Source organism: Anas acuta, chromosome Z (genome assembly GCF_963932015.1).
Source record: "Anas acuta chromosome Z, bAnaAcu1.1, whole genome shotgun sequence".
In the NCBI taxonomy this organism is placed as follows: domain Eukaryota; kingdom Metazoa; phylum Chordata; class Aves; order Anseriformes; family Anatidae; genus Anas; species Anas acuta.
In genome coordinates, this window is record NC_089017.1 from 5,325,015 (window position 1) to 5,338,629 (window position 13,615).

At 63.1% G+C, this 13,615-nt stretch overlaps 1 protein-coding gene across 1 annotated transcript; it reads left to right on the top strand.

The window, feature by feature from the left end:
* Positions 1-5,161: 5,161 nt before the first annotated feature.
* On the top strand, positions 5,162-13,255 carry PHF24 (PHD finger protein 24). The gene is made up of 8 exons (XM_068667428.1): positions 5,162-5,568; positions 9,373-9,745; positions 10,445-10,630; positions 10,951-11,029; positions 11,249-11,451; positions 11,973-12,139; positions 12,223-12,324; positions 12,452-13,255. The coding sequence occupies exons 2-8, from the start codon at positions 9,377-9,379 to the stop codon at positions 12,546-12,548; spliced, it is 1,203 nt and encodes a 400-aa protein (XP_068523529.1). The 5' UTR covers positions 5,162-5,568; positions 9,373-9,376; the 3' UTR covers positions 12,549-13,255.
* The last annotated feature ends 360 nt before the right edge of the window (positions 13,256-13,615 follow it).

Below are 13,615 nucleotides of genomic sequence, written 5' to 3' on the forward strand. Positions count from 1 at the left end.
CCGGGCACTGCCTGAGATGGAGGGGACAGCGGTGAGGGACATGCTGGTGCTGGGAAGGACAAGCAGCCCGGAGCCTGTCCAGCTGGGCAGGAGGTGCTGAAGAGGCCTGATGCAGCTCACAGAGGGTCCCAGGGACAGCTCCCACCCCTCCACACAGGGACACCAACTTGGTGACCTTGTCTCACAGCCCCCCCCTCCCCCCCGCCCAGCCTGTGCTGAAGAAACCCAGACGATGCTACCACCAGCAGTGCCTCAGACGGACTCCAGCAGGCAGGGGCATTTTCTTTTTTCCCCAAAAAGCCTCTGAATCCCAGCAAGAGCTATTTTAATCAGCACTTTCTGCCCTGCGGGACTCCTCGTGGTGTAATGAAAGAGGCGCAGACAGCCCTTTTACTCTCCCCTCCCATCAACCCCCTGTTTGGCCTCGGCTCCTTTTTTTTTTTTTATGTTTTTGTTGTTTTGCTCCCCCTCTGCATTTCCAGCCTGCTTTGTAAGTGTTTGAAAGTGATGCTGCTGCGGTTGTTATGGCGACACCAGGCTGGGGCCCTTGCCTGAAACTCCAAACACACAATTAGCTGATTAAGAGGAGAACACAGGAGCGGGGCAATGCTGCTCTGCAGGGCTGTCCCCGTGCCACCTTCAGGGGTGCCCGTCCTCTGCCCCTGGGGGTCCCCAAGTGGGTTCAGGGGTGCTAGGTCCTTCCAGGGGCTGAGATGCAGCCCAGGGAGCACACACAGCCCCTCGGATGGGTGCAGGACCAAGGTTTCCAGGCTTGGAGAGGCCAAGTCTTTGCACAAAGCCTCCCTGCAGGATGCTGCAGCATGGGAACGGGGCTGGCGCAACATGCTGCAAGGCTCTGCCTGCCCAGGGAGCAATGGAGACACTGAAGGTGCTGGTCTCACTTGCAAGCACCACAGGCATGTTTAAATCACAGCACCCAGGAGCGTTTTGGAGATCCTAGCATGGGTGCAGGCTGCAAGGCTGGACCCAGCTGGATGTGACAGTGGGATGCAGCAGTGCCGGCTCTCAGCTCTGCTGGGACACGCTGCCCTGGAGCCAGCTGGGCTCTGCGCTTGCCCCCAGCCCTGGGAGCTGCTTGCTCACCCCCAGCCTCCAAAACGGCCCCAGCAGTGCCCTCACCAGCAGTGCAGAGGCTCGGGAGGCTGCCTGTGCTCCCCCCCCTCTCCCTCCCCAGCTGCTCCGCTCCGTGCCGCTCGCACATCTTTATTGCTCACAAAGCGGCTCAGGAAGGCAGCAATCATCCCCGTGACAGCCCCGTTTAATGAAGTCGGCCTTCATTAGACGTTTCCGTTCCACTTGAAAAGCTCCTCTGTGAGGCTGCTCGCATGCCCTGCGGCGGAGGTGGCATGCACGGGGACGGGTGACACTGCAGGGACGGGCAGCAGCAGGCAGGGCTGGTATCCCTGTGGGCACCAGTGTCTCCCCTACAGGGGCTCAGCTTCTTGTTTATCCTCGTGTTCCCATTTCGGGCAAGGGGGGACCACTCCCCAGAGAGCCGTGGCCATGGGGTCTGGCCTCAACCCCTTTCTGGGGCTCGCAGGTGGCGAGGAGAGTTCAGGCTGGAGCGAAGGCTGCCCGCGGGGAGCCAGCTGGAGTGGCCCTGTGGAGAGGGTCATTTAGATAATGCCTGGCAGAGTGCTCCTCGAGGAGAGAGCTCTGAAGTGCTCGGCAGTTATCTGTCCAGAGGGAGCATCCTCGTCTCATCAGGGCCAGGCCTGGCGAGCAGCCAGCTGCAGCAGGTCAGGAGATACCCGTGGCCCCGCACCCGGCTGCTCTGCGGGGACGTGGGGAACACCTCTCCCTGCAGACCCGGCAGACCCCTGCAGACCCCAGGGTGGGCTGTGGGCTTCCTCCTCATGACTTGTAACCCCGCTTCCCTTCCCCTGGCTCCCCATGGGGAGTTTCAGCATCCATCAACGTGGTCAGACTGTGGCCTTTCATTGCACCCTCTCCCCAGGTCCTGGCACTGGTCCCCATCAGCTTTTCCCCTTTATCACAGTGATGAAGGTGGCTCGGAGAAAATAAACAGCGAGCCACAGCCATGAGGCAAGCAGCCAGCATCCACGGCTTCTTAACCCAGTTTGGGTTCATCACTGCCTGGCTGCTTACAGGGGACAAAGGAGGGGACGTGTCCCCCCTGGGCACCATCCAGCTGCTTCTGCTTGGGGCTCCCTGGCCACCAAGGGCAGAGGGAGAGCCAGCACCTGCTGTCCCCATCCCTGTCCCCACCTCCAGGGCCACAACAGGGTGAATGTGGGGAGCAGGAGCTGCAGAGCAATTCGCAATGATAGCCCTGGGGAGGGGTCAGCTCTGCAACCCCACACACACCTGGGGGGCAGCCACTGGTGGGGAGAGTGGTCAGGGTGTGGGAACGCCAGCAGAGATCTGCACCGATGGCTGCGGGTGCAAATGGTGGTGTCAACGAGGCTGCCACCCCGGTGGGAACACGATGGACAACATCCCAGGTGGATGTGATGGACAGACAGCCGCAGCCCTGATGGACAGCTCTCAGGTGGCCTTGGGAGGTGTCAGGAGATGTCACATCTGGGTGCCGCCGGAGGATGGGGTCAGGTCTGAAGCTGGGATCAGGTCCGTGGTGAGGGATTGCGTCCACGGGGGCGACTGTGTCTGCAGCTGGGTGGGATCCAGGGCCCCGTCCCCTGCGAGGAGCCCACGCACACACAGGGAGCCAGACACCACGCAGGGATGCTCTGCCTCCCTCCCCGGCTCAGTTCTGCTCCGCCTGTATGCGGTGATGGGCGCTGCTCTGCCCTTCCCTGCTGCAGCCTTGCACAGCAGCCCATCAGGCGCTCGCTTCTTATCCCATTTCATGCCGATTTTGGCATCACCCTCGCCTCCCGCACCAGTGCTGAAGCGAACCCGCCGCGCGGCGCCTCAACACTATTATCTCCATCAGCCAAACTTGTAATCTCCTGAAAAAAGATCTCTCGCTATTTTGACAAGTTCCCTTTTCCATCACCTCCTGCCGACTGGCAGGAACAGCCAGCTCGCGCAGCCGCCCGCTCTGCAGCAGGCTCGTCCTCCAAAAGCTCATCTCCCCCTCTTCCACAGGCAAAGCCTTCGCCCTGCGACCCCGCTGGGTGCTGCTGGCTTCAGAAAGGGCGCCGGGAGGAGCAGAGGCTGCGACATCCCCGGGCTGTGGGCTCCAGAAGCAGCCGCAGATGGTGAGCCCACACGCCGCATCGCTGCGGGAGCCAGTGACCTACACGCGGGCGTCATGCGAGATTTGGGGAGGGGTAAAAGGGGGGGGGGGGAAGAGAGAGAGCTGACGAAAATGCACATTCCCGCGGCAGCTCAGCTCTCACCTCCACCCCTGCAGCCCTCCCCCAGCAGCCCGGCGCTGCCTGCAATGCCAAGAGCTTTCCCAGCCTGTTGCCATCGTGCCTGCTCCGATGCACTGGGGGTTTGCAGAGAGGGGCAGGGGACCCTGGGGATGCAAGAGCATCCCGCATCCTGCATCCCGCATCCCACATCCCGCATCCTGCATCCCACATCCTGCATCCTGCATGTGGTGGAGCCTGCTGAGTGCCCCAAGCAGGCTCTGAATCTTGCTAGGAGTGGGCATCTGGACATGCTACCCAAGGGAGCAAATCCCCCAGGCCATGCTGGCATCGAGGAAGGGATGGCAGCTTGATCCCCCCGGCAGCTTGAGCAGGGGAATGGGCTCCTCTCGCCTTTGCTTTTCCAGGAATCATTGCTCTCATCCGTGGGCCTGACAGGGCATGGCTCTCCCCGCAGAAGCACTTAATGCTCTTCCAACCTCCCAGCACAGTCTTCCACCGCCTCTCCCTTCCCCAGTCCTCTGGGGCCAGGGCTTGGCTGCAGAGATGTTTTCCTCTGGCCCCATTTACAGCTCACCTCCCCTTTCTCCGTCCCTCTCTGCACCACGTGCACCCCACCACCCTTCCACTCTGCTCACCACTTAATGCAAGATTCACCCTAAAGGGGAGCATCCTCAGAAGGGTTTCATGCACCCAGGGCCAGGGCAGGGCCACAGGACTCTCCGCAAAGCTCCGCAGCCAACGGAGCGAGGCAGAACAGGACTTGACAGCACAAGGAGCAGGCAGGATGAATCCCGCCTGGAGCACGGCTCTGTGCATCTGCAGACACCACGGAAGGCAGCCACGGCACAGCTCGGGTGCCGGTGCAGCAGCCGGGTGCTGCCATGGATGCCACGAGCTGCAGCCTGCCTCAGCTCGCTGCTGGTCGGGTGTGGGAGGATGCGAAAGGTCTTTACGGAGGCGCGGTGGAAAGCTGCAGCTGGTGCAGCAGAAGCGGGGCCGCTGTCAGCTCCCACGGGGCTGGCACGTGGCGAGGAGCCGCAGGGCCACCAGCTCCAGGGCTGACGGGAGTCAGCCCAGCCCAGACGGTGGTCAGGGACCAGAAGGGAAGGGGTGAGGGGGTTCTCCAGAGGTCCCACCGTTGATGCACCGACTCACAGAATGGTTGAGGGGGGAAGAGGCCCCTGGAGGTCATCTGGTCCAACCCCAGCTCAAGCAGGGACACCCAGAGCACTGCTGGAAGCTGCTCCCCAGAGGGCTCTGAGACCCTGGCACCCTAAATCACCTCCAGGTACAGCGGGCACCTCCAGAACAGGATAGTAGACCCCCAGCCAGTGACACCCACCCCAGGAAGGCTGAGTGACCGTGGGGGGTGCACATGGAGCAAATGTCCCACCCTCAGAAATGGCACTTTGGGGCTGCACCTTCCTTACCAGCACAGCGTCCTCCCTCCTTCCCCACCACCTCCACGAGCCCCCAGCCCTGCTGCAGCCCTGCAGCGTGCACCCACCCAGTCCTGGGGACCAGGAGAGCCAAAACTCCTCACGCTGCATTGCACCGGGCACATGGGGCTGGATGGAGCCAGCACATCCCTGCTCCACAGGGTGAGCAGCAGGCAATGGGTTAAAGTGGCCTCAGGCAGATCGTGGCTGGGGCTCCGTGTGGGGAAGACCCCGTCTGCACACAGGGGAGCCCTCTGATCCTCCACACCCATGCAACCCCATCTCCGTAGTCCTTGAGGTTGTCTCTAAGAAAAGGAGCTCAGCCTCGGGGCCAGAGGAGATGCAGGGAAAGCTTTTATTGGTATCTCCCAGAAAACGTCAGCCTGGTTAAAAAAAAAAAAAAAAAAAGCCTCATCTCTCAGAGAGCTGTTTAACACGGCTCAGGCAGCAATTGGTACAGGGACAGCAAACCAGGCTGCATCTGCTCAGCCCCAGTCACAAGCTCCCTGCTTCCTCCGCGTGTGTGTGTGTGTGTGTGAGCGAGCGTGCGTGCGCGCGCGTGTGTGTGTGTGCTAGACACAGGCATCCGCTCCCAGCATCTCGCCGTCTCCTGCATCCTCCAGCAGTGAGCACCCAGCTCTTCTGGCTCCCTGCGTCCCAGCCTCGCCGCTGTGTCCCCCTGGTGCGGGATGCGGTGAGCGCCCGCGGGACCCGAGGAGGTGGTGGCCGGGAGCAGCTGCCATGGGCATCGCCTGGGAAGCTCTCTAGGGCTCGTGCTGCTCCCAAGCAGGACCCTGACCCTGGTAAGTGGCTTTTTGGCTTCTTTTTTATTTTATTTTATTTTTTTTTTTTTTTACTGGCTGCACATCCCAACACCCGTGGGTGGGTGACCCTGGGGTCCTGGTGCCGGGGAGGGTGATGGTGTGCTGGGATGGGGTGCCTGGGATGGAGCGGGGGTGTGGATGGCGGAGGGTCCTGCGCAGGCGTCGGGGGTCCTGATGTGGGTGCTGGGGAGGGAGACGAGGAGAAGTGGGGAGCTGGGCGGGAGCTGTGTCTGCTGCAGGGGAAGGGACTCTGCTGTCACGGCATTTTCATCCCCCTCTGGGAGATGGAAACGTGCGACACACCTATAAAATCAGCCGTGGTGCGGCAGGACGGGCAGCCGGATCCCGCAGGGAGAGCAGCCGCCGGCTGGGTGTCCCCAGGAGGGGGGCACAGCACAGCTGGGGCTTTGCCCACCTCCCCCAGACCTCCCCACCAGGCTCCTGCGCCCCTGCAGAGGGTGGGGAGGGTGCCACCAGCATCGGATGCCACCGACCCCTCTGTCCTGCTGCAATGGGGTCACCTCCCAGCAGCAGCCCCAGCAGTGCCCTGGTCCCGGCGTGTGCCATCCGACAAGGAGAGGGGACAAGGGGGTGCTGCTGGAACCCTCTGGGGACCCCCCGGCTGCCCCAGTCAGCTCAGGGGGTGGGCTGCGGGGTGCCCCGGCAGGCAGCATCGGGCAGGGCTGTGCCAGAGCTGCGTTGACTCCTCCCTGCTCTGCTCCGTGCCCTTCAGACCAAGCTGCTGTGGCTCCTGGGGTCCCCAGGGTGTCAGCACCCCATTGGCACCCCGTCCCTAATTCTGCCCCCCACAGGGCAGCGGCCCCAGGACTCTCGCGGGCACGGTGCTGGGGGTAAAACCACGAAGAGCTTCATGAGGGCAGGGAACTGGCCTGGCCCGTGGGAGCCAGCTTGGGGCAGGGGGGTCCAGGGGCATCTTTCCTCAACAGCCAGGAGCTGGGGGGGGGTCCTGCTCCTTCACACCCCTCCTGCATCCCCTCGAGGATGCTACAAGGTGTGCCAAGGACCCTGCTCATGGCGCACCACACCAAGCACCCGCTGGCCCTCGCCTTGCCCAGAGAGATGCTGCAGCATCCCACCCCCCACCCAAAACCTGCACCCACAGCCCCTGCAGCAGCCCCCCCAGCACCCACAGCCCCGTCCAACCCCCCCCCACCACCACCAGGCCGTAACACCCGCCCCACGCTCCCAGCCGTGCCGTAACACGTCCACCCCCAAATCATCCCTCCCGTGCTCCCAGCCACCACAACGCCCACACCGCGCCGCGCTGCACCCACCCACTGCCACCCTCACCACCCTCAAAATAAAGAATTTCTTCCAGCTGATGCTGGCACCCCCAGCAGTGCCTCCGTGCTGGCCAGCAGCCCCATCCCGGCCATGCCTCGGTTTCCCCACGCAGAGAGCCCCGTGGGGCTGGGAAGGATGAGCCATCGGTGCTAGGAGGATGAAGTGCTTCCTGGCTGTGTTTTGCTCCAGGGATGAAGCAGCAAGAAGCGTTTCTCTTCAGAAGAGTGCAGGGAAGTGGGGCAGCCCGGGGGAATGAGGCAGGATACAGATGAGCAGGGCGAGGGAAGGGAAGAGGGGAAGGTGCCCACGATCGCTGTGATAGCCCCTGGCAAGGCTTGGTGCAGCCGGGAGTTCGCAGCCAGCTCCGTCCCAGATTTATCTCGTTGATGGGGGCAACCTAAAAACAGGCCCCGTGTTTGTGCCAAGGTGAGCAGGGCGGTGACACCAGATCCCAGACCACTGGGCACCTTGCAGGGCAGCTGCTAACAGCAAATGGAGCTGGATTACCTCGGGGATATGTGGGGACACTGGATTTGGGGGGCAGGATGTGGCCATGGTGGGATGCAGGGGTCTGGGCTGCTATGGGAAGGGGTGCCTCTGGTCCCCCTGCATCCAGAGGCCACCAGGAGAGGCGGGGACACCGAGAGCCTCTTGGCTGGACCCGAAGCTAGAGTGTGGAGCCCCAGGGTGGGGAGAGGCGCTGTGTGGGGGTGATGTCCCCCCCCCCAGCACATCCTGGGGGGGGGTTCTGGGGAGAGCAATGCAGCACTGAGGTGTCTGGGGAGCTTTGGGCCTGGGTCTGGCTGGGTGATGGAGATAGGGGTGAAGCCGTTCAGCCCCGAGATGTGCAGGCATCCTGTGCCAGGGTGAGGGAGAGGGGCAAAAAACCTGGCTGGGTGCGAAGGCAGACTGCAAGGGGTCCATGCAGGGAGGCCAGCAGGGCTGAGAACAGACACAAGCCATGACAGGAGTGTGACAGCCTCTGGACTCAGTGCTGGTGAGAGGGGACACACAAGGTGGCCTTGGGAGGGGGCTGGAGGCAGGGAGGTGGGCTGGGACCCTCCAGGTCTACTGCCACGCTGGGGATCATGAACACCAGTGCAGCTACTGGGGAGACTGGTGCACAGCGAGCTGAGGCTCTCCTCTCTTTTGGCTCTTCTCCACGAGACCTGCGAAGGCAGCTCTTGAGGCCGGGGGAGGGGGCTCTACCTGCTGTGCCCCTCATCTCAGCAGCTCACAGGCAGATCTGCAGTGCTGCCCAGAAAAATGCTGAACCTACCCAAGCCCATTGGGTTCCTGAGCCTCCCGGGCAGGGGGTGGCCATGCTGCGAGGAGGCAGAGACACCCAGGTGTCTCCCCCCCCGCCGGCACAGCCGCAGCGATGCTGCTGTGATAGCTTGGACACGTGCCTCCAGCTCACCCCCGCTCCCACCTTTGCCGCACCGGGTGCCAGAACCAAGCTGGGTGCAAGGACCCGGGGTGCAAATACCCCTGCGCACACCTGCACGCTGCACAGAGGTGTGCCAAGCCCACAGTGTGGCTCCCGGGGGGGGGCACACGCGTGTGCCCCCGCACACAGGACGGGGCCCACGTGTTGCACACCCGGCGCCGCGCGTGGGCATGAGCGCAGATGGTCCCGGGGTGGGGGGCCGGGAAGCCACCTGCGTGCGCGTGTACGCAGTGGTGTTTGGGTTTGCACACCTGAGTGTGTGCGTGCACGGGGCTGGCTGGGTGTGAGCGTGGGGCTGAGCTTCTGCTGCGTGGCTGCTCTGGCACAAACGTGACCCAGAGCTGCTGTTGGCCCGCACAACCCTGCTCCGATGTAGGGCAGCTGTAATTACCGCACCGAGGCTCCCTGCTGCAGCACTCGGGCCTCCTGCAGCTACGAAATCCCTGTGTGCACGTGTGGTGCTAATTAATCCCGCTCCCCCGGGGACCTCCCTGCCTCCTGGCACACCACAGAGGCTGGAGGGGCTGGGAGATAGCTGCGCTGATGTCCCCCTGCCTCATCGCTGTCACCAAGTGCCAGGTGAAGAGAAATTTAGGGAATTAGGAAATTTAGGGAAGGTGGGAGAACCATGCCCTAGCCCTGAGCAGAACTGCTGGGAGGACACGTCTCACCCTTGGCTGGCCTAAGAGGCTTTTTCTTTTTCTGCAAGCAAGGGGCAGGGTCGCAGCTGGTCCCAGCCCTCCGGGATCTACTGGTTTGGTGTGGGAAGGGTCTGGAAGCATTACTGGGTAAGCTGGAGCCTGCAGGGATGGGATGGGTGAGGCAGCATGCCCCCAGCACTCAGACCCTCCAAGGCCAGGTCTTCACATAGGTTTGGGTCCATCTCCCCACGCCCACCACTGCAGCACTGTGTGGCGGTCACGCAGCCATCGGGACGCATTTTTGGGGCCAGCAGCTTGGCTCGATGGTGCAGCAGCTGCGTGCTGCATTGCACCGAAAGACCTCAGCGCCTTCCCCACCCCTCGCAGAGCCATGGGGGTGTTGATGTCGAGGCGGCAGACGGTGGAGAAGGTGCAGAAGGTCAGCTTGGCCGTGTCAGCCTTCAAGGACGGGCTGCGGGAGCAGCCGGCGGCACGGCGGCGGGCGGAGGCTGGGGGCACGCGCCGCGGGACGCTGGAGCAGACGGTGCAAGAGGGAGAGGAGGAAGCACCCGCGGGGCCCTCGCAGCCGGAGGAGGGCAGCGCCAGCAAGGCGGCGTGGGAGAGGCTGCGGGACGGCCGGGGCGTGGAGCCGGAGGAGTTTGATCGAGCCAACAGGTTCACGCCGCCCGCCTTCATCCGGCCGCAGCGGGAGCTGCACGATGACGAGCCCCCGGACATCAGCCTGGAGCAGCGGGAGCAGGCGAGCAGCTGAGCGTGGGGCCGGGGTGGGAGGGATGAGGTTGGGGTTGGAGACGTGAAGGGGGTCTGCAGGCATCCACGGTGCTCACCAGGTAGTGGCAGCGTCCTCAGAGCAAGGTGTTGGGGAGCAGAGGCTGGAAGCAGGAGCAGTGCTCTGTGTGTATGGACCAGCCTGGCCATCCACACCTACAGCCCTCACAGCCCAGTTATCTACAACCCCATAGCTTATCCACGCACACCTGTGATCCTACAGCCCACCCCCAGCTTCAGCCCTACCCAAACAACCACCCACAAGCACAAGCCCGCATCGCAGCCAACCTACAACCTTACAGCTCTGTCCGTGCCTACAACCAGCCAAAACACAGGTCAAAACTTCCACCCCCCCCCCCAGCCCTATAGTCCAGCCAGCAGCGGATGGACCATGCGTGGACACAGTCCATCCATTCTTATGGCCCTACAGCCATATCCATCCACCTTCCTAGGGACTCATGCCCCCTCCTCTAACCCCAAATGGCCAGCAAGCCAGCCGTGACCCCACCACCCACCTGCTGACTGTGCCACCACCCCACAAACCTGCCCTCCCATCCCCTTGGCACCCCTACACCCATCCCCACCCGCGATGTGTTGCCCTCCTGTCGGGGAGCACCCACGCTTGCTCTCCGAGCAGGGTGCTGAATCTCTGCTGCCCACCGCTCCGCAGATCCTCAACGATGAGATGTGTGAGATCTGCGAGGTGTGGACGGCCGAGAGCCTCTTCCCCTGCCGCGTCTGCAGCCGGGTGTACCACGACGGCTGCCTGCGCCGCATGGGCTACCTGCAGAACGACAGCGCTGTGGAGGTGACGGAGACCGCGCACACCGAGACCGGCTGGAGCTGCTACTACTGCGTGAGTGCCCGTAGACAAGATATTAAGAGATTTAGATATTTGGAAGAAATTCTTTATTTTGAGGGTGGTGAGGCCCTGTCCCAGGCTGCCCAGAGGAGCTGTGGCTGCCCCATCCCTGGCAGTGCTCAAGGCCAGGCTGGATGGGGCTGGGGGCAGCCTGGGCTGGTGGGAGGTGTCCTGCCCATGGCAGGGGGTTGGAGTTAGGTGGTCTTTAAGGTCCCTTCCTACCCAAAACACTCTGTGATGCTATGACACCAACCCCTCCCCACCTCCCCCCAGCGGCCATATGCTAACGCCCACCCCCCATCTTCCCCCTCTAGGACAACCTCAATCTCCTGCTGACGGAGGAGGAGATGTACAGCCTGATGGAGACTTTGCGGCAGTGCAAGATCATTCCAGGTGCGCACCCTCCCCGTGCAGGGATGGGCAGAGCCCTCCCTCACCCCTTGGGTGAGGGTCTCACCGCTGCCCTGACCAGCAGAAGGTAAAAAGCTCTGCTAAGGGCACCAGCCTCGGGTCCCCCGTAGCGGTCAAGGAAGCAGGGGGGGGGTGGGAGGGATGCATGGCGCTCCCAGGGGGAAGGCTGGCGGAAGGGATGCCCCAAACCTGCCCCCGCAGACACCTGCCTGACGCTGGACGACTTCCTGCACTACAAGCACCTGGTGCACAAGCAGCAGTTTGAGCAGCCCATGGGGGAGGCGCAGGAGGAAGCGGCCACCCTGCAATTCTCCGCCCTGGATCCCGACAAGAAGGGGCACGTCGAGTGGCCGGATTTCCTCTCCCACGAGTCCATCCAGCTGCTGCAGAAACTCCGCCCGCAGGTATGGCCGCGGTGCCGGGGCTGGGTTACCCACTGCAGTTGGTTATATCCCTGTTGGTGGGTTATAAACCACCGCTGGGTTACCCACTGCAGTTGGTTATATCCCTGATATAACCCTGATATATCCCTGATATATAACCCTGATATATCCCTGATATATAACCCTGATATAACCCTGATATATCCCTGATATATAACCCTGATATAACCCTGATATATCCCTGATATATCCCTGATATATAACCCTGATATATCCCTGATATATAACCCTGATATAACCCTGATATATAACCCTGATATATCCCTGATATAACCCTGATATATAACCCTGATATATAACCCTGATATATCCCTGATATAACCCTGATATATAACCCTGATATATAACCCTGATATATCAGGGTTATATCCCTGATATAACCAACCACGGCTTTGCTCAAATCTTCCCCAGTCGGTGAAGGGGGTCCCCAAACCTGGTCAGGGGTGTTCCCCTGTTCAATTCTTCCCCCTCCCATCATCTAGAACTCGCTGCTGCGGCTGCTGACGGCCAAGGAGCGTGAGCGGGCACGTGCAGCCTTCCTGGCGCTGGACCAGGACGGCGACGGCTTCATCGGCGAGGGCGAGTGCCACAAGGCTCGGCACGCCTGGTTCCGCAAGCACCAGAAGGAGACGCCGTCCTGCAACGTCAGGTACGGGGACACCCGTGGCGGGGGTAAACTCACTGGAGGAAGGGGCGGCGGGGATAACCAGCACCCTGCCTCCCTCCCTGCAGCATCAGCCATGTGGGACCCATGTCGGAGAGCAGCCCCGCCAGCAGCGGCAGCGCCAAGAGCCAGGAGAAGACGCTGCTGGCCGCCGAGCAGGAGGACGCCCGGTGAGGGATGGGGAACGGGGTGGCGGGCGGGTGGGCGATGGGGGGTGAGCACCCCCGGTGCTATTTATTTGGGGGATATTTATTTGGGGGATATATTTGGGGGTGACTGCGGGTCTCTGCCCCACAGGCGCGTCGACTGGCCGGGCTTCCTGCGGGATAACGTTGCCTACATCCTGGCCGCCCGCCCCAACAGCGCCGCCGTCCACCTGCAGCCGCCCGCCTAGCGCCCGCCCTGCCCGCCCCGCCCGCCCCGGCGCCATCTTGGCCGGCGACGCCTTCCCCCATGGCAGCGAGGGGAAGGGAAGCAAGAGCCCCGTTGCCATGGCAACCCGCCCCACAACCCCCTTCCCCATTGGCTGAGGCCCCGCCCGCTTCGCCCCGCCCGCCAATCCCGCGCGGCTCCCCGCTGCCTGCCCTAGGGGGGGAGCCAGCTGCTGATTGGCTGGCGGGGGGGGAGACGACGCTCCGCTTCTCCACCTGCCTCCGCGTCGGATTGGCCGCGAGGGACGGGTGGTGGGCTGCGATTGGCTGGGGGGAGGCAGGGCGGGAGCTCGGTGCCCTGGAGGCCCCCGCAAGAGGAGGCCGGGGGGGGGGGGGAGGCTCCATTGGGGGGAGGCTGCAGGGCAGGGTCGAGGCTGGAGGCCAGGAGGGGAAGGCGCTGGAGCCCTTTGAGCCTCGTCCCCTCCCTGCCCCCCGAGCATGGAGGCCGGGACCTCAACCCACAGCCACGTGCCGCCTCCGCGGCCTCGCCGCGGCAACCGCGCTCCCCGTTTGTCGGCCGTGCTCGAGGCCGGGAGATGCGGCAGCGCCATTGGGGATAATTTTGGGTGCTGGGACCGAGGTGGGGCGCGGGGAGCAAGGCGCCGGGGATGGGGCGCCGCAGCCTGCACGCTGTACGGGGAGGTGTCCATTAAACAGCTGTGTCCAACCACCCTCTGCATGCTGATTGTATGAGGTCCCCAAAATTTTTGGGGGGGACCCCGCTGCTGCCCGGTGGAGGCTGTGAGCAGGAAGAGCGGCGGTGAAGGCTGGGTGCTGGGAAGAGGCTGCTTGCAGCGGGTCTGGGAAGCCTGGAATAACCCCACAGAGACACAACAGGCACCCAGGAGGTGTTTTAAGGCTGGAGGCTCTTCCAGGGCTGGCCGCATCCCTGGAGCACCCAGCGAAAGCTGCTGGTGGCACTTGGTCTGCAGGAAGCAGGCTGACAGCAAAGGGGGGCTCGCCTGCCCCAGTGGGTTTCCTCCCCATGGCTGCAATTCCCCAGGAGCTGCCGCTGGGTGCAGACCACGGC